The sequence below is a fragment of the Amphibalanus amphitrite genome, unplaced genomic scaffold (assembly GCF_019059575.1).
Source record: "Amphibalanus amphitrite isolate SeventyFive unplaced genomic scaffold, NRLGWU_Aamphi_draft 000098F_arrow, whole genome shotgun sequence".
Lineage (NCBI taxonomy): Eukaryota > Metazoa > Arthropoda > Thecostraca > Balanomorpha > Balanidae > Amphibalanus > Amphibalanus amphitrite.
The window spans coordinates 863,795-887,039 of NW_024881593.1; the positions used below are offsets into that span (position 1 = coordinate 863,795).

The window sequence follows — 23,245 nt, forward strand, 5'->3', positions numbered from 1 at the left end:
CTCTAAAAGACCGACATGGGCCGGCGTTGGACCCCAGAGGCCAGTAGAGGGCCGTCAAAGGCCAAGATGGGCCCTCAGAGACCGATGCGGGCCCTTAGAGGCCGGCATCGGGTCTTCAGAATCCAGTGTGGGGGGCCCTCAGAGGCTAATGTGAGCCCTTACAGGCCAGCATGGGGCCCTCAAAGGTCAGAATAGGACCCTAAAAGACCGGCATGGGCCGGTGTTGGACCCCAGAGGCAAGCGGAGGGTCCTCAAAGGCCAAGATGGGCCCTCAGACGCCGATGCGGGCCCTGAGCGGCCGGCATCGGGTCTTCAGAAGCCCGTGCGGGCCCTCAGAGACTAAGGTGGGTCCTTACAGGCCAGCACGGGCCCTCAGAGGTCAGCGTGGGGCCCTAAAAGACTGGCATTGGCCGGTATTGGACCCCAAAGGCCAGCAGAGGGCCCTCAAAAGCCAAGATGGGCCCTCAGAGGATGATGCGGGCCCTTAGATGCCGGCATCGGGTCTTCAGAATACAGTGCGGGGCCCACAAAGGCTAATGTGTGTCCTTACAGACCAGCATGGGGCCCTCGGAGGTCAGTGTGGGGCCCTAAAAGACCGGCATGGGCCGGCGTTGAACCCCAGAGGCCAGCGGAGGGCCCTGAAAGGCCAAGCCATGGGCCCTCAGACGCTGATGCGGGCCCTGAGCGGCCGGCATTGGGTCTTCAGAATCCAGTGCGGGGGCCCTCAGAGGCTAATGTGGGTCCTTACAGGCCAGCATGGGGCCCTCAGAGGTCAGTGTGGGGCCCTAAAAGAACGGCATGGGCCCGCGTTGGACACCAGAGACCAGCGGCGGAGGGCCCTCAAAGGCCAAGATGGGCCCCCAGAGGCCGATGCGGGCTCTTAAAGGCCGGCATCAGGTCTTCAGAATCCAGTGCGGGGGCCCTCAGAGGCTAATGTGGGTCCTTACAGGCCAGCCAGCATGGGGCCCTCAGAGGTCAGTGTGGGGCCCTAAAAGGCCGGCATGGGCCGGCGTTGGACACCAGAGACCAGCGGAGGGCCCTCAAAGGCCAAGCCATGGGCCCTCAGACGCTGATGCGGGCCCTGAGCGGCCGGCATTGGGTCTTCAGAATCCAGTGCGGGGGCCCTCAGAGACACTTAAAGTCTAGTCTTGGGACTCGAGAGACAGAAATGAGGCCACCAGAGGCCGGTGTGAGGCTCTCAGACGCCGGTTGGGCCCTTGAGGCCGGTTAAGGGGCCCTCAAAGGCCAGTGGAGGGCCCTCAGAGGTCAATGTGGGTCCTCAGCGGTCAATGTGGACGCTTGACCGCCACTGAAGGGCCCTCAGAGGTCAGTGTAGGACCCTCAAAGACTGGTATGGGAGCTGTTAATAGCTGGCGTGGGTTTCTCGAGCCTCGTGACAATCGAATACGGGCAAGGGCCCCATACGGCCATGGGGGCCCATCGGTTGTTTGGGGGGGGCCAAATGATATGATGGCCCCCCCTGAATTGGCTTTGGGGGGGGGCCATGGCCCTGATGGCCCCCCCCCCCTGCGACCGCCACTGAGAAGGAGAAAGGCAAGAGCTCGACCAATGAAGGAACGGCCGGTTTCGCTCGGCGACTGCGCGGGTAGTCTGTGCCGCAGTGACGCGGTGTCGTGCGGGACAGTATACCTGCCAGTAGCCCAGTCGAGCCGTCGGCGCTGGCGGCGGTATGACCGCACACCGAAATACATTTATTATGAGATCGCGCCATGACTGCGCCATATAAACACGACAGCAGGTGGCCCACCTGATTTATTGATTAGGCATGCCAGCTGACGGCTGCGGCAAAAGCGGGTAAGGTTTTACACATGACAGACAAGTCCACATCAAAAGCAATAAGCGAAGAGTCATTTAGCCTTACAAAAATAGAGGTTCCGCATTAAAAACGAGACACATTTTCGAAACTTCCATGATAAAGCGTTAGTAACCAAGGTTCTGATCGATGATGCCACACAAAACGGAGCACTGACTCATGAAGTGACCCGCCAACTACCCCATAAGCCGCGAAAGACCCCATCTGACACTGTATAATATCCCCGGTGTCTCTTCAGCCGCTGCTAACGACAGATTGCCGTGAAATAAGAGTCAAAGCGCTATTTTCGGCCCCCAATCTGAGCGCGGCCTGGCCTGAGGATGCCGGCCGGGAAATTGTCCCTTACCGCTCGGTGGTTACCTAAGATACCGAGAACGACGGAAGCAATTTGCGTTCCTTTCAGTGTCCAGTCTGTATTGATCCGAGTGGAGCGATTCGATCGAAGAAAGTGCTCCAACAGATAGAAAGCTCATCCTGGATTTCATTAGATCTGGCCCTGTATCAATTCGGCACTGAAGAGATTGCATTTAGAAGTAAAGCAGCTCTTTTAACGGACGAAAAGTTTACCTAGATGAATGACGTTTACGTTCTTAACTTTGCCAACTCAACATGAAAAGGAATCTGATTCAGCTTCGAAGAAATATGGGAAATGAGGGTCCTATTAAGCAAGCACGTCCCATACTAATCCTATTTTCTCTGGCCACCGACTCAGTCGGCCATTCAAGCCGAGCATATGAGTGAGATTGCTGCGAGCGGGCCATTAGAACACAAAGAAGTTTCGGATGGCAGCCTGCGACCGGCATCAGCGTATTACGTTGCCTTCATTGAGTCCTGCGCATCTCGCCAGAAGCTTTCAGCTGTTACTGAAAGCGGCTGTGGCGCTGAGCTGTGAGGTGGCAGCCAGCTCAGCAGTGGCGGGGCTGCCGCAGCCCGGGAGCTGGGGAGCTGGCCGGGACGGCGGCGCGTGTGGCCGCATCGAGCGGTGCCCGGCGACTGCCCTGATAAACGGCCCTGGCCTGACCGGGACAACAACGGCCCTGCGGCCCGGCCGCAGTGACGGCGAGATGGAGGGAGGCGATGGTCATAACGGGGGAAAATAACGGAGGGAAGGAGGGAAGGGAGGGCATAACGGAGGTAGTGAGGAGTTAGGGAAGGGTCATAACGGAGGGAGATATAAAAAAGAAACTATGTATAGGAGGAATAGGAAAAGAAGGGTAAAAGTCATGACTGAGATACGAACGGAGAAGAGATGGGAAGCAAGGAACAGGGGGAGGGGAGAGGAGGAAAACAATAATAATGGAGAGAGGAAGGAAGGAAGGAGAGAACAGATAGGAGAGGGAGAGTGCGAGAGACGGTAGTGGGAGATACAAGAAAAGGAAGGAACTACTGGAAGGAGAGACAGACGCACGAACGGACGGACGGACGGACGGACGAAAGGAGGAGCGTAAACAACAAAAGAAAAAGGAGCCGCAGCGGAGGGAGAGAGTGGCGACCAGCGGCCGGAGAGAGGGAGGGAGCTGCAGCGGACGATAAGAGTGGGTCAAGATGGATGAGCTGTGGTCAGTGGTGGGAAAAAGTCTGTCGGCCGGCAGCCGGTGACACCGCCAGACAGTCGGTCTGCCGACCGAGACCGATTTGGAACTCAGCCGTCTGAGTGCCTGAGTCCGAGGCCAGTTCAGTGCAGCAGACAACAGGCAGCAGACAGTCTAATGCGGCATTAGCTGTCCAATGCTAAGTAGCTTGAATGTAAGCCCAGAGAGCATTTTTTACCGCCATAATTCCCGTGTCGGCACACGAAGGCGCTAGCTGGAGCTGCTGGTGCGCAATTTGTCTGTATACCGATAGCTGAGATCGATACAGCGACGCCACAGGGCTCATCAGAGGTGAACTGCCGCCCGGTGCCGCGCCGTGTGTACTCAGTGCACAGACGGGCCCCTTTGTGGCGCGACTGCGACGTTCACGTGACCTTCACCGAGACGTGTTACCAATATCACCGGGAGACACCTGAGGCAGGAGCGTCTCCGGAGTAGGAGCACTAGGTGGCGAGACACCGGACTGACACCGAGGTGTCGCAGTGACACCACTGTGACACCCAATTGACACCGGGGTTTCCAAGGTGTCGGAGTGACACCTCCGTGACACCAAATTGACACCGGGGTGTCGGAGTGACACCCCGTGACACCGCCTTGCGGTCCAAGGAGGCGCCGTGACACTCCAGACACGCCGTCCGTCTCTGCCGACACACCGTTCGTCTAGCTGACACATAATGTCCCTGTGCCGCCAGTCGATAGTGTCAGGGGACTGGGACTCAGACTGACAGGTTCAGGCCGGCCCTTGGCTGTCGCTGGGCTGAGTTTGGAATCCGGTCCCGGTCCTGGCTGGGTTTAGCCTAAATCTGGTCTTCCGACAGCGACGATCCTGAATCTGAGCGAGTCCTTATCTTAGTTTAGTACTAGGTCTAGCCCCTCAAGCACAGTTTAACTTCACTAGCTCACGCCAGCGCGCTTTATATTTTGGTTATGTTTCGCTTAAATCTAACGATTTTTGCTTAACTTTTCAATTTTCATTAAAGAAAAGCGGACAGAGGCGTTAAATGAGCCATTTTCAAATAAGTCTCACGACCTTTTGAAACTAGTAACATTCCTACGGAAACCAATGTGAAATGTCCATAATATCTAATTACCAGCCACTTGCTGTCCACGCTGTCCCTCAAAGTCGTACCTTCGAACGAGAGGGAGAGGGAGAGAGAGAGAGAGAGAGAGAGAGAGAGAGAGAGAGAGAGAGAGAGAGAGAGAGAGAGACCGCTCCCTCCTCTATCCCCAATGACTGTTCCTCCCGCCGACACCGCAGCACAATACCACCTTCCCTCCGGCAGCGACACGGTCTTATGGACACGGTAGGCATAACGACCGGCCGCCGTCGACGATAGCATTAGCCACTTTTGGCGCTATATGCTGGAAGCTGAGGGGCTGAGTCGTGTGCGTCCGAGCGGCTCTAATCAGGACCGGCCGGCCGCGGGGGGTGAGGGGAGGGAGGGAGGGGGTCGGTCGATGGTATTCTGTCCGCCAGACGGCCATCGGTGCCCCCGGGGACCCATCGTGGTTCACGGCGGCATCGTATACAGCGGTGAAGACATGGTTATGAAACACATTTCTCCCAGCATCCCGTGCATAAAAACGCCATATACCAACATTCCTGCTTTTGGTTAGTCCGACAAACATATACATATATGCATTCTACGGCTGATAGTTCCCACACTGCAGCACATATTTATCAGGCCTGTCATGCGTCTGTTTGCTGAGACAATAATGGTGTTAGCACTTATGCCAACACCGGTGCATACTGCATATGCGTATCGTATTGCAGCAGACAAAAACCATATAATACCACACCAAACTAAATGAAGTGCAGATGAGTATTCAGAGCTGTATTGCAGAGTGAAAAACCGAAAAAATGTATGCAGCTATTTGCCAGGGTCATTTTGTTTAAAGCACTTCGTTATCAAACTAAAGCAGCGGAGCAATTTATCATAATGAAGTTCGCAACAGTGCTTGTCCGGTTTGGGCTTCTGCTGAAGGACTCTCGAGTTCGAGCACGTCAGAGGCGGGCGGCGCAGCAGCCCCCTGGAACGATGCTGTACCGCACAGCCGCGCTGCACGGCGGCGCAGCGTTACACCAAAGACGCATTGCCACGACCTTTATGAAGGCGAGTAAAATAGGTATTTCCTTTTCAGTCAAACGTTTAAAATTGTTCTTCAATAACATCACGCATTTGATGAGAAACCTAGACGCTAATTTAGCTTGGGCTTGTGGTTCAGCTTGGCAAGCAAGTTTTAAACGATGTTCACCGGCATTGAACGAACATACCGATTTGAGTTTTCATAGGATCTGTTTTACGATATAGAAATTATCTCGGCCGTCAGCGTAGGCGCGAGGCGAAATCTGCGGGTTCTACAAATGACTTCATCAGGGCGTCTTACACTAAGCTCGGCTCTGTTGGCACATCCCGACCAAAAGAACGACGACAAAAGGACGTTCCTAATTGGTATCCTCTCTAATTAATTCCTTGCCTCCTAATTAGCTATTCATCTGCTGGTAGTCGAACAAAATTAAAAAAAGTTCTGATGGTCAGCCATCCACATCAGCAGACAGAACCGTAACAAGACTTAGCTATCTTTTGACATCAAAAATCATCACCTACAGCCTACTTAGAAACTAGAACGCTCAGAGAGTACGCAAAAACGATTAGTAGTTATCTGTATCGAATATAAAAAAGACGCTAAAAATAAAAAAATAATAGTCTTCTTATAACGCACGCAGCTTTCTATTACGGAACACTGAACTGCGTGCTATAGCGATCCACACAAGCTTCTTTGGTGAAAACGCATCATTCGGTGGCTTGATAAAGCTCTCCAAAAACAGCGCCATTTTAAAATATCGATAAAGCCTGCGCCGGAAAGTTTGGCGGCGCTGCGGCTAATTGATCGCCGGGGTCGGGTCGCCAGGGCCGCAGCCATAGATTATAGACGGCCCTCTCGGCGACCGGGGAGGCGCGGCGTTCATCGGCTCGGCTGGCGGTCGCGATTTAACGGCCACCAAGGCTGATGGGACCGTCGCGACGACCGACCGAGCCGGGCGCGAGAGTGGTTTACGGTCGGCCGGGAACAGATAAGCCGCCCGGGTCGCGAGGTCAGGACGGGGTCGCGGTCACCGGGGTGAGCCGGGTCACCGCAGCAGGGTCGAATGGGCTGAAGAGGTCGGAGGCTGTGCAAATAGGTATGTAAGACATTTTGAGATGTGCTGACAGCACAGCATTTAACTCATCAATTAGGCAATAATAAGACAGTATTAAATATGTTTTCCTCTGAAATCCCATTAGGCATTGACTAGGCCAAAACACAACGTATTTGATAAATGTGCGATTCCATTGTCGTCATTAAATCGTTCACCATTTTGCAATAAATTTGAATAAGAAGTCTACCGTTGAGTTAAATACCTTCCGCAGGCCGTCCGCTGACACCAGCTAAAATTAATTACCAGTCTGAAAGAAAATTAGGTTTCGCGTCAGCTGCAAGATCTGGCAAATTCAGCAACAAGATTAAGTCATCAGATAAAATAGCTATTAATTCTCTAACTCGCTAGCACCCATTGCGATAGTCCTGATTCCTGAAAGTAAAGGAGGAGACCAAGTGATAAATAAAATTTGCCAAACGATCTCTATCCTTTGATATTGGACTCCATTGCCATCAATCAGTCTGGCTTATCAATCATCAAGTCATAGTCATATAGCGCTAGTTACAAAGTTACGAGTATATTGCGTATCGCGAAGCGACGGAATCCCACGCATGCTTTGGTAAAGTTTCTCCATCGGATGTGCCCTCCGGCGACATGGGCCCGCTCTGGGCCTTTTCAGAGCGCCGAGCGGCAGTCTGGAGTTTGCGACCGGCCAGAGGCGGAGGTCTCAGTTATTACAGCGGCAAACCGCCCGATTATGGCCGGCGCGGCGGCCGCCTGACAACCGCCGCGGTCTCCGAGGGTCGCTCCGGCCCGGACGGCCCAGTAATCCCGCCACGGCCCCCGGCGCAGCGCCAGACGGCCGGCACAGCTTTTAGGGCTCCATTACCTTGTTTAGAGTCAATGCTTAGATGTTCTGAGCGAATGATGAATGATGAAGCCTTCAATAGAGCATCACAAGTGCTCCCGAAAAAACGCAAGAAAAACAAAGCTAGTAACTGGTGGAATCATGAACTCACAGAGCATAGGAAAAAAATGTCTCAAGGCTAAAGCAATGTGGAAATCAGCTCCCGAGTGTGAGAAAAAGAAAGCTGAGCAAATATTTCGAGAACACAAAAGACACTATATAAACGCACAGAGAGCACATCAATTGACAAGGAAGCAAGCAGAAGACACAGAAAGGGAATTTGAATGTAAAAACTTGTCAAATAAATACTTTTTGGCAATGCGACAGCATAGAACAAGCACATCAATTCCAAGAATCGTGGATGATGGTACAGAGATATTAGAACCTGATGAGATTGCACATAATTTTTTGACTCATTTTGTCCACACAGGTAAACCGATCAAATCCAGTGCCTTCAATGAAAAGTGGAGAGAGGCAGTAGATGCAGCAGTAGAAAACATATGCAATAGATATGAAGCTGATTTTGATAGTCTCGACCAATTGGACCCGATTGACGAAAGCGAGATTGATGAAGCTATATACCATCTAAAGAATAGAAAAGCTCCAGGATTCGACGAAATAACTGCAGAACATTTGAAAGAAGCAAAAGGAATAGCAAACGCAACAATAGCAGGTATTATGCAAGAAATCATTAATACTGGCAAAATCCCAGATAACTTCAAGTTTGGATTAGTTACCCCGGTCTTTAAAGGACATGGAACCGATCCTTCTAAGACTGATAACTATAGGGACATATCTGTCCTTACCACCCTCTGTAAAGTTTTTGAGATACTGATCGTGAAACGACTTCACCCAAAGATGGTCGAGGCTGGTATCTACTCAGAACTACAGTTTGCGTATCAAAAAAGTAGAGGGACACTCCAAGCAAACTTTGTTCTCCAAGAACTCATATCAGCTAATAGAGACATTGGGAAAACGACCTATGTTGCATTTCTCGACGTACGCAAGTGTTTTAACTCTATTTGGCACAACGGGGTAATCTACAAACTCATATGCGCCAACATGCCACCAAGGTTGATCGTCATTTTGCGCAACTTGTATCGAGAGTTTTATGTCAAAGTGAAAGTTGGAGGAACTGTATCCACCGATGGTCGCATAGAGCAAGGGCTCAAACAGGGAGGCGTCTTATCATCGAGCATGCTGATCCTATTTATGGAAGACAAGATACGCATGCTGCTGGAATCACATAAGGGAGCCAAGATAGGGTGTAAACAAGTACCAGTTATCGCTTACGCCGATGATGAAGTATTCATAAGCACAGACCCAAACGAACTCCAAGAAATGCTTGATATCGCTTACAACCATAGTTGCTTGTGGCGTTATAGATATAACGTATCAAAAACCAAAATAATGGTCTTTGGCAGGACAGCTCCGGTACAGTGGACGCTTGGCACTGAATCAATAGAGCAAACTGATGAATACACCCACCTAGGAATCATTATGACAACCAGAAGTCCAGCAAAGAGAAGGATAGAAGAATGCATGAAGAAAGCAAGAAGAACATTTTTTGCTAAGTGTAAGAAAGGAATCAACCTCAAAATGGACAACCCGATGTCACACTATACAACGTGGAGAATATATGCTGAACCGGTTCTAATTTACAGCCTAGCAGTTACATCCCTTTCACCAACAGATATCATGTACTTGGAAGGAATGCTCATGCGCATTTACCGTCTCATCCAAGGTTTACCAACCAAAACGCAAAAAATGGTGACATATGTGATGTTGGGTGCACCGACATGCACAAGCCTCGTAATGAGAACCGCACTCCAATTCATAGGTTTCCTTCTGAGAGCTGCGAAGGAACACACTCTAACCAGATATATCATCACCCATGGAGCAGTCAATGCTGATCGAACCACGAGTCTTGTGCGCCAATGGGACACATTGCTCCAACATCTGAACTTACCAAGCCTCTCTATTCTAGCTAATCAAAAAATAGACCAACCGCGGACAGCATGGAACAAGTTAGCATCTGCATCAGTGGATCAAAGTATGACAAAAATCATCAGGAACACAGCAGAGAATATGACAAGTTTGTTTTGGCTTTCGCTACTGCCACAAACCGAAAAGTACGAGGCGCCGAAAACATTTTGGCCGGCAAGCAAGTACAGCGCAATTACCAGACAAGCGACACTAACCAAAATTGTTCTACTAACGGGCCACTCTTTGGTGGCCACAAGCATGGTTAGAAGGCACAAAGAAACTGTTGTCTGTCCATTGTGTCGTAATGCCATTGAAACTCTGGAACACATGCTCTTTGAATGTGACAAACTGAAAGACGATAGAGTAGCTGCTCAAAAAATATACAAAACTATCTTGAACAGAACGCTACCAGCAGCAGAACTTATCATCATCGCCGATAAGCCACAAAGCTTGATCATCCATTATATCTACCAAGCCCGTATGCGCAAGGAACTCACTGAGAATATAACCAAGAAGAGTAACTGTTAAAGAGTCCTCCCAACTATGATGTCCTGAAAATTTATATCATCCAGACAGCTAACATAATTGGAAGACGATCAGAAATGATCCTGCATCTACTAGATGGAGTCGACGAAATAAGTCTAAGATGAATTCCATTGAATGTGCTCAAAACTCCGAAAGGGATTGCATGAAAAGTTCGCCAATGAACAAATTCCGACTCTGACGTTTCGGAACAAATCTGCTAGGCGGGAATATACACTAGAGATCCACCTCTGTGGAATCAAACGTCTGTAACTTTGGACTGAAGTCGCAAGAAGCCATTTTCAGCTGCCGCTCGATTTTAATCAATATGCGAGCACGCTCAAATACCAGTGCGACCAATTAGTGAACCACTAAGGGCAATACTCGAGCCCTAAATGACTCCTGTCATCAACAAAAACGAGAACCACGCAAAACGCGGCGACATAACTGGTAACAAACAGCGTACGAGCACTGATTGGTGTTCTCTATCGGCTCCTTATCTCTGATTGGTTCCGGCAAACACGCATCGCTCGCTGATTGGCCGTTGGCGCCGGGAACTCACCTGTTATTGGAGCGCGAGGCGCCGACCCGCTTCGGCGAGGCGTTCTCGTTGCAGGCGTCGATAAGTTTCCGCAGCAGAAAGAGACACTCTCGGAACGACGAGAAGAACGGATGATGCGAGATGATGCAGAGAGACGTCAGCGTATGATGCTTCGTCCTCTGCGGGCACGGAAAACCGAACTCAGCTTAGGCTAACAAACAAATCACTGGCTTATGTTATCAATTACTGTAACTAAGCTTAATCTAAAGCCCATTATGAAACAGAATACAGATAACTGGACGCAGGGGCGGATCCAGAAAATCTCCAAGGGAGGGGCCATTAGAAACCAGGAGGCCCCCCCCCATAATCCCACCTGTTGGAGGCCCCATCTTCCCACTTGTTGGGCCCCCCCCCCCCCCCCAAAAAAAAAACTGCGTCTATTGAGCTTATCTAGCTGTTCAGGCAACATCTCAACATCTGTGCAGGCTTGGAGGCCCTCTGTGCAGGTTAGGAGGCCCTGTAAAAGTGGTCATCTCTGTGAGTATAAGAGACCTCCAAGTTATGAAAAGCTTTACCAATCTTCTAACAAAGAAGTCTTCTCAGCTAGTCTTCTAAGAAATAACTAAGTGGGTAGGTTAAAAAAAAAACTCATCGGATTTCGGCCACTTTATTTTCAGGAGGCCCCCTTTTCAGCTTTTTAACTTTTTATTTTATTTTTGAAAAAAATCGGCCAAGGGGGGGCCATGGCCCCCATGCCCCCCCCTTGTATCCGCGCCTGACTGGACGTAGTCAAAGCAAATGGAGGACAGTAATGTCTCATCCACCGTTCTCGGGATATGTATTTGATGACTGATGTTGCCAGGGGCCTTATATTCTTATATGGATTCATAAAAACAGAAAGCGTCTTGAGACGAAAATGGAAAGCCTGTCGTCGTGTTTTTATCCATCTCGAAGGCAACTTCTGTCAAAGATCACGCTGCTGAAGTCTCGAACTCGCTAATGCAGTTTGGTTGTTCGCCTCCAAACTTGCCTGGGGTCGATGACACATAGGACATCACTAAGCTTAGAACTGAACCATGGGTGAAACTTTGACATCACCATTGGGGTCCCAAACGTCCAAGGGGGCCTCCATTTAGTGGGGGCCTCCAAGCAATTAGGGGCCTCCAATTGCGGAAGCGGTAATTTACGAACCACGCCAGGGCCTCCTCTAAGAAATTTTCACTGGGGGACCGGAGGCTCAGAAGCCAAACCTAGGGTACCCCCAAATCCAGTTTTATCATCGGATTTAGGCCACTTATTTTTCGTCACAGCCCGGATGCCATGATTTTTTTTCTCAATATTTATAAAGAAATGGTAATTCACCTGACCCATACTGGTGGATCCAGGCCAGCAGGGTGACATTGTATGTAAATATCCCCCGTGGCGTCCGAAATCAATGAAAATTTCTGGCTTTTTCACTTTCGACGATAAAACAAAATGCCTTTATTATAGAAAAAAGGAATTTAATGGCACAGTATTGCGCAAGGAATCTAACCTATACCCCAGAAAGTGTGAGGCTTAATCCTCGCCCGCACCTGGGGGGGGGGGGGGGTTGCCACCCCCAAGTTAGTTTTCCTGCTCTACACTGAACATTTTTAAAGCTAGAAACCCGATTTTTGGATAGCTGCTTTTCTATCTTTTCTCAGCGTCACTTTTAAAATTTCAAGTTTCTGTGGCTTTTGGGTTTGGAAATATGACCTTGTTCTTCAGGTCATGTCATTACCTAAATGAGGAATACCCAAAATCTTGCGTTCAGTGTTGGCTATGGACCTTGTAAGCTTTTGACACCTTGATTTCCGCTTTTTTTTGCCAGTCTTACCTCCCACCTATCATTGAACATGTTGTTCTGCGATGTACAGATGTCAGGGTCAGGGTTAAAGGTAGTGTGCCAGCTTTCCTGGATCGTATGGAGTTAATGGCCCAGATAAGGAGAACCGGATTTTTAGAACTTATCCATACCTTCAAAACTCATAGAAACGTCTTAAATTCTTCAAATTTTGAGTACCCCAGTGCGAAATTCGCCCCGACGGGTTGTCGGTCGTACCCCAACCACATTTCACACCACTATGAACAATAAATGCACACACTGAAATCGCTATTACCGATATGCTCATCCCATCAAGTTTCGATAAACCCGTTCATCATCATCTCCTGCGGTTTCGAACACGCCTGTTAGGTGGTGCGGTAGACCGCGCCCAAAGCCAGGGCCCCGGTAACGTGAGGTAGCCGAGTCGGGGCACTGTGCGCTGACCCAAGCCGGGGCCGCGCGTCCTCCCGGTGTCATGTGATAGCCCGGGGCTGCCCGCGGGGATGCGGTAGACCGCGCCCAAAGCTGCGGCCCCGGCTTGGGTCAGCGCACGCTGCCCCGACTCGGCTACCTCACGTTACCGGGGCCCTGGCTTTGGGCGCGGCTTCTGCTCATACTTTGTGGTGCGGTGGTGGTGCGTCGGGCCGCGCGCTCTGACTTCGGCCAAGAAAAATGCGTCAGGTGATCATTGTCATTTCTGCCACTTGCGTGCGGTGAAATGGGGTCATAATTTATAAGACGGCTTTTTCATATCAATTATTTTACATAAAATCATATTTCAAACCATAAATAATGTTCGACAGCCAAATAAAAGAAACAATACCAATACAGGCTTACAGTTTAAGGCTCGACATTGTGTTGTCTACGATTAGACAGCTGATAACTCATTCCCGTACGTCGTAACTCTATAATGACCTTTGCTTATTGTCACATGTGCGCCGCATTCGCGATTGTTGCCGACGCCTGTTTGCAGGTCAGCCCACTACAGTTGTTATACATATCGAAAAACCGATTAACTTTTAGGCGAAAAAGGCACCATTCCAGGCCCGTTTTTGATTTTTTTTTTGCGATATTAGGTAAAAATAGAAGCTTCTTATCGTAGGAAAAATAAAATGGGAAATCTTTCAAAGGTGGCACACTACCTTTAAGGTCAACCTAGGTCATCTAAAATTATTTTCGTGAAGTTTCTTTGACTGCATGTTTAGTAAAAGCTTCTCAGTTCATGATCTCATGTAATAAGGACACACAACTCAATCTGTGCACACATCAGTACATACACAGACATACACAGACATACAAACACATATCATTGACCTTGACCTAACTTGACGTGAAATGACCACAGCCAGCAAATTAGTCGGATAGTGTGACAAAGAGCTGTTCTAGCTAGCTTGGCACCAATACGGCAGCGTCATCGGTTTATGATGGGTTGGCCCGCTGCTTGTGTAGGTATTTTATTCGACATCACCACAATTTATTCAAACAAGATTTTAAGCTTCGCGGTCAAGAGCAACAGATTTTTTGGGAAGAGACGAATCCAATGATACCAAATTTAACCTCATCAGGTCAGTAATTGACTTTCCAGGTCAGGTCAAACTAAAGAATGTTGCTGTTTGGGGTCACCGTTGCCCGTTGGAATAACACGTGCGCTGCTCATCATATACCGATGACGCTGCCGTATTGTGGTGCCAAGCCAGCTAGAACCTCTTTGTCACACTATCCGACTAGGTTTTTGCTGGCTGTGGTCATTTCAGGTCAAGTTAGGTCAAGGTCAATGATATGTGTTTGTATGTCTGTGTGTGTCTGTTTGTATACTGATTTGTGCACCGATTGTGAATGTGTCCATATAGCATGAGATCATGAACTGAGAAGCTTTTACAGTCAAAGAAACTTCACGAAAGTCAACTCAGCTTGCCTAAAACGCAATATTTTTAGATGACCTAGGTTGACCTTGATCCTGGCATCTCTACACATTCGAACAACATGTTCCATGATAGGTGGAAGGTAAGACTGGCAAAAAAAGGCCGAAATCAAGGTGTCAAACGCTCACAAGACCCATAGCCAACGCAGGATATTGGGCATTTGTCATTTGGGTTATGACATCACCTGAAGAATAAAGTCATATCTCCGAAACCAAAAACCACAGAACCTTGAAATTTTTAGTGGACGCTAAGAAAGGATAGAGAAACAGATATGTACGAAACATTCGGCTTCTAGCAATCAAAATGTTGAGTGCAGAGCAGAAAAAACTACCGGGGGGGGGGGGGGAGTGGCAACCACTGCCTCCCCATGTGCGGACGAGGATTAAATAATTTGAATATCAGGAAAACAATTTATTCAAACAGGCATTCCAACAGAGTCCCGCTTTTTATAGGTGACCTCCGATTTGTGTAGCCTCTAAGTTGCCCAGGGGGCCTCTTATTTGTAGGTATAGTACAGAGAACCTCCTACTTCGACTACTTGCACAGAGAGCCTCCTTTTTGTACATACAGCTAAGTTTCTACAGGCCGAGCGCCGGCCTCCTATTTGCACGTACAGAGAGCCTCCTACTGTTACAGAGTCTATTTGTCTAGGGGGCCTCCTATTTGTCCAAGCGGCCTCCAATTCGTCTAGGAGGCCTCCTATTTGTCCAGGAGGCCTCCTGTTTGTCCAGAAGGTCCCCTATTTATCCAGGGGGCTTCTATTTTCCAGGGGGCCTCCTCTTTATCCAGGGGGCCTCCTACGTGTTCAGGGGCCTCCTAATTATCCAGGGGTTTTCTATCCTACCAGGGGTGTCTTATTTGTGCAAGGGCCTCCTATGTGTCCGGGGGTCTCCTACTTGTCCAGGGGCCTCTTTTTTTTGAAGGGCCTCCTTTTTGTTAAGGGAGCCTTCCATTTGTCCAGGGGGCCTCCTATTCGTACAGAGGACCTCTAGCTCCTGCTTGTCCATGGGGCCTCCTATTTGTTCAAGAGGCCCCCTATTTGTAGGTACAGGGGGCCTCCTATTTGTTCAGGGGGCCTCCTATTTGTCCAAGGGGCCTGCTATTTTTCTAGGGGCCTCCTACAGGGTGGGGCAGAAAGATTTACCTCTTGATTTCTTAAAATATTTCGGTCCCGAACAAAGATATTCAATTGATTTTTAGTACACGTATTCAGTAGCATGTACACATCTCAGCAACGGTAATATTGACCAATATGGCCACCTTTCGTCTTCACCCCTGCCCCGAAACTTCAACCTGCGGAGTGGCACGAGCGCCGCACGGTGCCCTCGTCGAAAATCGACCATGCCGTGTCGAGGGCCAGCTTCAGAGCAGCGATGCTGCTGTGTGGTGTTGCACACATCTCCCTCTCCAGGATGGCCCAGGTGGTGAAGTCCATCGGGCTCAGGTCTGGACTTGATGATGGCCACATGTTCTTGTCCCAGAACCCAGGCATGTGGGTCTTGCACCACTGTTGAGTGAAGTTGGCCGTGTGAGGCGACGCAACGTCCTGGACGACGACGTATCCGTCTTGGAACGACTGAGTGACCCAAGGCAAAGCATGCTCCTCCAGCAGATGGACGTAAACGTGTGAGTTGACTTTCACACCCGCCTCGATGAAGATCAAGGGTCCTTTTGAGTCGTCGGATGCGACGGCAGCTCAAACCATAACACCAGCAGGGTTGTGGCGACCAAAACTGGTCCGGATAGCAGGATCAATACTGGATGTACCATCTGCCAAGATTATGTCGCTTTGGGAGTTCATCTGGGGCTCAACCGTGGGAATCTCTTCATTGGATCAGAGGAAGACCTTGTTACCGGCGCTTCTGATTTCCTCCAATATCTTTTGGGCCCTGTGTAGCCGCTTTTCCTTGGATGCCGCCGAAATCAGGTGTCGACCTTGCATCTTGTATTACTTAATGCCCAAATCGTCGTTTATGTTTCTCCTGACCATTTTGGGCGAAAAATCAAGGTCCCTTGCCAGTTTGCGCATGCTTCGCCTAGGATTTCGAAACACCATCTTGTGCACGATATCAACCAGCTTTTTGGTGCGGACATGCCTTGTTCTGCCTGCCATGGACTTCATCGACACTGTGCCTGTCTCTTCCAGGCATTTCATTATTTTGTTAGCAGTTTTTATGGCAACACCGAGCTGTTTGGGAACGCTTCGGACGCTGTGGCCAGCCTGCATCGGCACCGCAATTTGGGCTCTTTTTGTAATCTCCGCCATAGCTCATCAACAACCCTGATAAAATTAAAAACGATCGTAATAGTTATACACGAGTCAGTTGGGAAGCCGCATGCAAAATTTCACTAAAATCCGTCCATAAATTTTTGAGTTATGGGCTGAAAACAAACAGGTAAATCTTTCTGCCCCACCCTGTATTTGCCCAAGAGGCCTCCTATTTGTCCAGCGGGCCTCCTACTTATTCAGGGGCCTCCTATTTTTCCAGGTGACCTCCTATTGGTTAAAGTAGCCTCCTATTTTCCAAGCGGCCTCCTATTTATGCAGAGGGCTCCTATTTTAGGGGGCCTCCTCTTTATCCAGGGGGCCTCCTATTTATCCAGGGTCCTTCTATTCATAAAGGGGGCCTCCTATTTGTCCAGGGGGCCTCCTAATTGTCCAGAGGGCCTCCTTTTGTGAAAGGGGCCTCCTGTTTGTCTAGTTCTAGGGCCTCCTGTTTGTTCATAGGGCCTCCTATTTTTTCAGGGGGCCTCCTATTTTTTTCAGGGGGCCTCCTAGTTGCAGAGGGCCTCCTACTTGCCCATGGGGCCTCCTATTTGTTCAGGGGGCTTTTTAGTTGTACAGAGGGCCTCCTATTTGTCTAGGGCCTCCTATTTGTTCAGGAGGCCTCCTGCTTGTCCAGAGAGCCTCCCTATTTCTCCAGGGGGCCTCCTATTTATCCAGGGGGCCTCCTGTTTTCCGGGGGGCCTCCTACTTGTTCAGGGGGCCTCCTATTTGTCCAGAGGGCCTCCTATTTGTCCAGGGGGCCTCCCATTTGTCCAACAGGGCCTCCGATTTGTCCAAAGGACCTCCTTTTTATACAGAGAACCTTCTATATGAACATCGGACCTCCATTTGTAAAGTAGCTGGTGCGTCTCAGGGGCCTCCACTATTGGGGTCCCAAAATGACAATTGGGGTCCCAAATGTTTGCATTGGGGTCCCACATGGGACCTCAAAAGTATACAAAGTTACACCCATGAACTGAACACTCAATCGGGTTGTGCTCTAAGCGTTTCGACGTTATAGCATTACGTGGGAGCCGTGTTTTGACACATGTTGACATACATAAAGCATATATCCCAAACGCTCCTTCATATTCACGAGCACGACTATTTCTCGGAATAAATCGATTCACCAGTATCACAAAACACAGCGTCCGTCCCTGTCCAAGTAAAAGGTCAAACGAACTAAATGGGCGCAAACTTTCGCAACCCATCGCGCAGTTTATGTTGCCACCCGCAGTGATTCATTATACATTCACTAGAATACAGCACCAGCGGGGTAACCGATAAACCGATTAGCCTAGCCGCTAACGATTTACGTCCGCGCCGTCCGCCAGTCCTGGGTCGCCGCAGCCACAGCACAGCTTGGTCAGGTCATCCACTAATGACTACCACAGTCGGCGTCCAACCACAGTCTACGTCAGGCGGTGGCGGAGCTGGGACAAATTCACTGGAAGTCACGAAAGGACCAGATTGTGTCGGGCGGACCAAACGAGGGGACATAAGGCATAAGAATCTCGAGAGAATGGAGAGAGGCAAATGAACCACGCGGAGACAAAAATCGTCGTACTGGCCTGCTCATATGTGTATTATTGTTCAGATCAATCCATAAAAATAAGTTCTGCCATGTACGTACAACAGAATGCGTCAAAGATTCCTCGAGTTTCCGATAAAATACAATACCCTATGCTTTTGCCTCGTCACTGCGTCACTGTGGATCATTCAGCGCGCGTCACACGCTCACAATTGACCTCTGTGACGCAGCCTCTCGCTGTGTGCGTGCGTGTGAGGCCCTCAAGTGATCGTCTGGGCGGGAAGTGGCTGCTGACTCAACTCAGCCCATCACCCGGGCTGAGTCAGCCCCCCCCCCCCCCCATAGAACAGACCGTCGCCGCCGACAGCCGGACGGAGGGTGGGCTCCATCGCCATCGACGGACACTGCCGCCGTCGAGACACGACACACAAAAAGCAGACGAAGCCACTTGCGGTCGCGACGTGCCGCCCGAAAACAGCTCACGACAAGAAATCACGAACCTTTGCTAGTCGCCATCCGATACGCATCCACGTGCATATCGGCAGCAAACGTAGCAGAACGGACCAATTTCACGAAATAACCAGAAAAGAGCGGAGCTAACGCAAGGAAAATCCGGAGCGATCAGGGAGGGCGCAGTTTGGTACCTATGAAAACGCACGAAGTGTCCATATCCCTTTACGCATGAGCTTGGTCACTAGTCTGAGGAGGGTAGGCGCGCCATAGCAGGTATACAAAAATATATAGGATACATAGTATACAGAATGCTTATTGCTTAGTGCTTACATCAAGTACTTACTAAGCCTTGACAAGCATGTGGCTCTTCTATCGCTAATAAGTCTTTTAACCGATGGCTATTGGCGACCAGTGACCAGTCAGTGCATTCTGCCAGTGACTTATCTCTCAATAGGTAGGCGTGCTTTGGCTCGTCTGAAACGTGATAGTGACCCGTCAGCAGAGGACCGTATTCTGACCTAGTGGTGACCCATTTCAGTGACCTGACCCCCAGTAAATCCCCTCCACTGACCTGTTTGCGACGACTAGAGCGCGGTGATGAACCGGTCGGGTCGCCATTGTCCCCTGCCGCCGCCGTGCGCGTGGGTGACGTCACGGGACGGGTGACGTCATCGGCCAGCCGGTCTGAGTCGGGAGCCGCCGCGGTCGAGCGGTGATCACTGCCGGTTCACAAACGGATAGTCAGACACTGATACAGTGACAACCGGTGATCGCTGCCGGTCATAGACGGACATTCAGATAGTAATACAGCCAGTTACATGGCGGGATGAGTATAGCACGTCATGTCACGGCAAAGTGCGTCTGGCCCAAAACCAAGAACGAAACCTTCGGAACGTAAATGGAAAAATAAAGACATTGCATCAAAGGGAAAGAAACCGGAATGACTTTCCATTTATCAGCGTTTCATATGACGCTTGAGTTTCGTACACTGTAATTCATTTCCCTTTCTTTCAATTTCCCTTTCCCTGGCTCGTAATAACGTCATCAGCCGTCCGTACACAAGGCTAGCATTCAGAAATATTAAACACAATTACTTAATCTCTGTATAGATGCCTCTGTCATCTATTTCAAATGCCATTGTGAGCATAAAGCAAATGCTTTTGGCCTAATCCTGTTAATCCTACATGGTTTGGTCTTATTCCAACCAAAACCATACTCGCAACAGCATGGACGAGAGCTGTACTTCTCATCCACAACAGCAGCAATAATAATCGGCGATAATCTGTTCAGGCAATGACCGGCTCCGTATTCTGACCAGAGCCATCTCCCACGTACATACGTCTCGTCGTCACCCGGTCGTAATGTCTATCCTATGAACCCCGTCCCCTCGTGACGACCGTGACCTGCCGCCCACGACCTCGGGGTTGGCACGAGGCCGTACAAGTGTTCGCCGTCCCCGTCCGAGCCTCCGTCTGTCTGTCTGTCTGTCTGTCTGTCTGTCAGTCTGTTCGTTCGTCCATAGACTTCTCTAAATAGAGTAGTCTGTTTGTTTGACGTCACGTCTTTCCGTCTGTCTGTCTGTCTGTATATCCATTGTCTGTCTGTATTTGTCCCTCCGTCCGCTCCTCACCTAGAAAACGCCGAGTCGGGACTGCGGTCAGAACTCTTGCGCCACGAGTCGCGTTTGGAGCCGTTGGAAGGACGGTCCGCGCGGCGGCTGGTGCCACAGCGCTCCACCGCTCGGTAGAAGTTGATGCACACCCCGTACCGCGTCTTGCCTGCGGGCAGACAAGTCGAGGGTTAGAGGGGCGGGGAGGTGGTCGCTGTAAGACATGTGGGTTGTTATGGGCGTTCCCAGGGCTACGTCACAATTGCTGAATGTCTGAAGAGACGCCAGGTTCACTGGTAAGTGGTAGTTGGCGTGTGTTATGACATTATTCATCCACGTCAAATGCTATTGACGTATAATACCGGTGAGAAACTGCTATTGAGCGGCGGACAATGAGTGGCAGTGCTGGAGCCAGAGGCTCGTTGGGTAACGTTCCCTATCTTTTCATTGATGAACGTCAATGTTCTATAATGATGAAAATAAGCGTCCTCAGTGACAGCCGTCTAGTCTCGGGGCGTAACAGGGATAATCGGCAAATAATACTGAACGACGAGGCGTGACTCACGCCTCGTTTCCAATAGGCGAGATGAGATCAACGCACAGTAGCAAGCCAATGTCTAAATCACCCACCCATCACAATCAAACCGAGTCCCTTCACCCTTCCCCTACCCTACCTCCCACCTACCCGAATCCTTATTGGTGAGTGCAAACACGAAGCTGGTGGCCTCCCGGAGCACGGTCTTCTTGGGTCCGACGGTGACGCATCCCTCGGGCTGGCAGAAGCACACCACATCCAGCGGTAGCGGAAAGTCCTTGTGCTCGTCGGGCGGGTAGCGTCGCAGCAGCTCGGGTGGCTGCACGGAACACTGGCGGGACGGCGAGCGGGTGCCCACCACCACCAGGTAGTCGATGAGGCGCGGGCAGATCGGACGGCGCTCCGTGGCCATCGCGGCGCAGGGTCAGAGGAGGAGGGGGGGGGGGTGACAAGGAGAGGTCGCTGATACAGGTCAGGGACAGGTCACTGGTGGTACAGATCGGTAAAGAGCAAAAGGAAGAGGTCACTTGTAGAAGTCAGTGACAGGTCACTGGTAGAAGTCGCCAGCAGAGGTCCCCGGCAGACAGTGAAGAGGGCCAGTAGAACTGCCACCGGAAGGTCCTGCGAAAGATACGGCTCGGTCAGGGGTGAGGAGTGAGGTGCAATCGACGCTAAAAAGTGGGTCACTGTGCCAGTTTGTGCATGGGTTTTAGCCATTCATTAAGTCTACTACAGTAGGTGTTTGTACCTCTGTCTTGTCTCACTTTATTTATTTTACTCCGACTTAATTTTACGTTCGGAACCTCTTTCCCCATCGATCCCCGTTTGGTGGAGGGCCTATTGATAACGGAGCCGGGTTCGCGGAATTTATTGTTGATTGTGTTCTGGCGTCGGTCGGCTCTGGTGAGGCCCCCCCCCCCCCCCACTGCAGTCGATAGCCCGGTGACCCGGTCCCGAGAGCGCTGCCCCTCCGAACAGCCCCGGCCAGAGCGGGTATACGGGTCCGCGGGACATGCGGGCGGCGGAGCTGAGCGCCCAGGTCAACTCCACACCGTACAAACATGAGTTTGAGTGATTAATGTAACGGGTACAGAATGACAAGGAATGCTTGCTCAAAAGAACGAAACTGAAACATTTTGCCAAATGGAGCGGACGCTAGACGCATTAGCAAAATAGTATAATCCCGAGTTCGGTCGGGTATTTTTTAAACGACGACTGAGTGAATGCAGATTTATACTACAGACAAGTCAGCACCTATTTCCTTTCAGTTCGCTTTTATGATTTCCTCATTTCCATCGCTTCAGTAAAGGTAGTCGGTTCTGGCACAAATGTGAAATGTCAATGGAGCAGCGCGTCAAATTTAAATCTGAACAGGAGCGAATGACGAAACAAACCTTGGGGTTTTCGGACTTCGATGATTTCTAAGGTCAGGTTACGGGATGGGAAGACAATCTTACATCTCTTAGGTATTTGTCACCAGCCTAGATACTCCAGTTTAGGCCGAGACCACTGATTTTTGACCGATTCCACACGAGTCCGGTGCATAAGTGCCGGGGGAATTTATATCGCCCCTTTCTCGTTCGGCGACTCCTGGGCTAAGAAGGAACGACATCAAAAGTGCTCGAGAGTACCTAACTACGAGACCGTTTTAGTAACATCTAATCCAAGTTAAAGTGAGGTCACAAAAATCAAATCAACGGTCAATATTTCTTAACGATATTACCAAATAATTGGCAGCATCAATGTAACTAAGTGAAAAGCAATAATCAGAAATTAGGTAGATAGATGCTAATTAAGGGTTGAGACCGATTAAGAACGCGCAGCTCAGATGTTTAGATGGCTCTGCACCAATAAAGACTCACAGCGAGAGAGAAAAACATCATGATCTCAGATCTGACATGTTGCCACGCATACCTAGTAAAAAGAAATCACCTGGCTAATGTTTTTACACGCACCAAAGTCGCAGCGGCGGGGCGCCGCACGATTCACCGTGCCCGACACCAAAACAGGCACCGAATGCCTAAAACTATGGCAACGTGTAAATGTCCTTTTTAACCGGCAGCAGTCGAAGACAGCATAGGCAAGTCAGTGACCTAAAAACACAGGTGCAATTTGGAGCGTCCGTGACCTTGCCACGTCAAGGACACGCGACGCGACAAACAAGATCGAACCGTCCACATCGAGGCAACTTCGACTCAACAAACAGTTTACACCTCCCTACATTGACCTCCCCCTCCCAGAGCCCCTCCTGTGGTCCGTACTCACCGTGAGTCGGAGAGCAGCGGTCGGCACGACTCAGGCGGCGCGGCGGCGGCGCTGCCGCAGCTCCCGGGGGCACATGCTCCTCGCTCGGCCGGTCTGCGAGTGAGCCACCTGTGCTGACCCGCCTCGTATGTATTGATTGCGGCCCGCCGCTGTCGGGCGGCCGCAGTCGCGCGCCGGCCCAGCGCCGTCGCCCGTCCGTCGGTCCGTTCGTCCCGCCGTCCGTCCGGCTGAATCGATACAGACGGGCGGATGGTCTGCCACCTAGCGGCCAGCCGGCTGCAGTGTTAGTTCGGA

The 23,245-nt window shown here is 50.3% G+C and overlaps 1 protein-coding gene across 11 annotated transcripts in view; it reads right to left on the reverse strand.

The window, feature by feature from the left end:
- Window positions 1-23,190, reverse strand: part of LOC122380473 (MAP kinase-activating death domain protein-like) — a 63,456-nt gene extending 40,266 nt beyond the window's left edge. For 7 of the 11 annotated variants that reach the window (XM_043363645.1, XM_043363643.1, XM_043363650.1 and 4 more), the window contains exons 1-5: window positions 22,952-23,071; window positions 20,837-21,307; window positions 20,173-20,320; window positions 19,114-19,261; window positions 10,546-10,703 (exon numbers count right to left, since the gene is read on the reverse strand). In XM_043363645.1, coding sequence (XP_043219580.1) covers window positions 10,546-10,703; window positions 19,114-19,261; window positions 20,173-20,320; window positions 20,837-21,098 — 716 coding nt within the window. In that variant the 5' untranslated portion in view covers window positions 21,099-21,307; window positions 22,952-23,071. Of the gene's footprint in view, window positions 1-10,545; window positions 10,704-19,113; window positions 19,262-20,172; window positions 20,321-20,836; window positions 21,308-22,951 lie in introns of all 11 variants that reach the window. The other 4 variants (XM_043363649.1, XM_043363648.1, XM_043363652.1 and 1 more) reach the window with 3 other exon arrangements.
- Window positions 23,191-23,245: the final 55 nt, after the last annotated feature.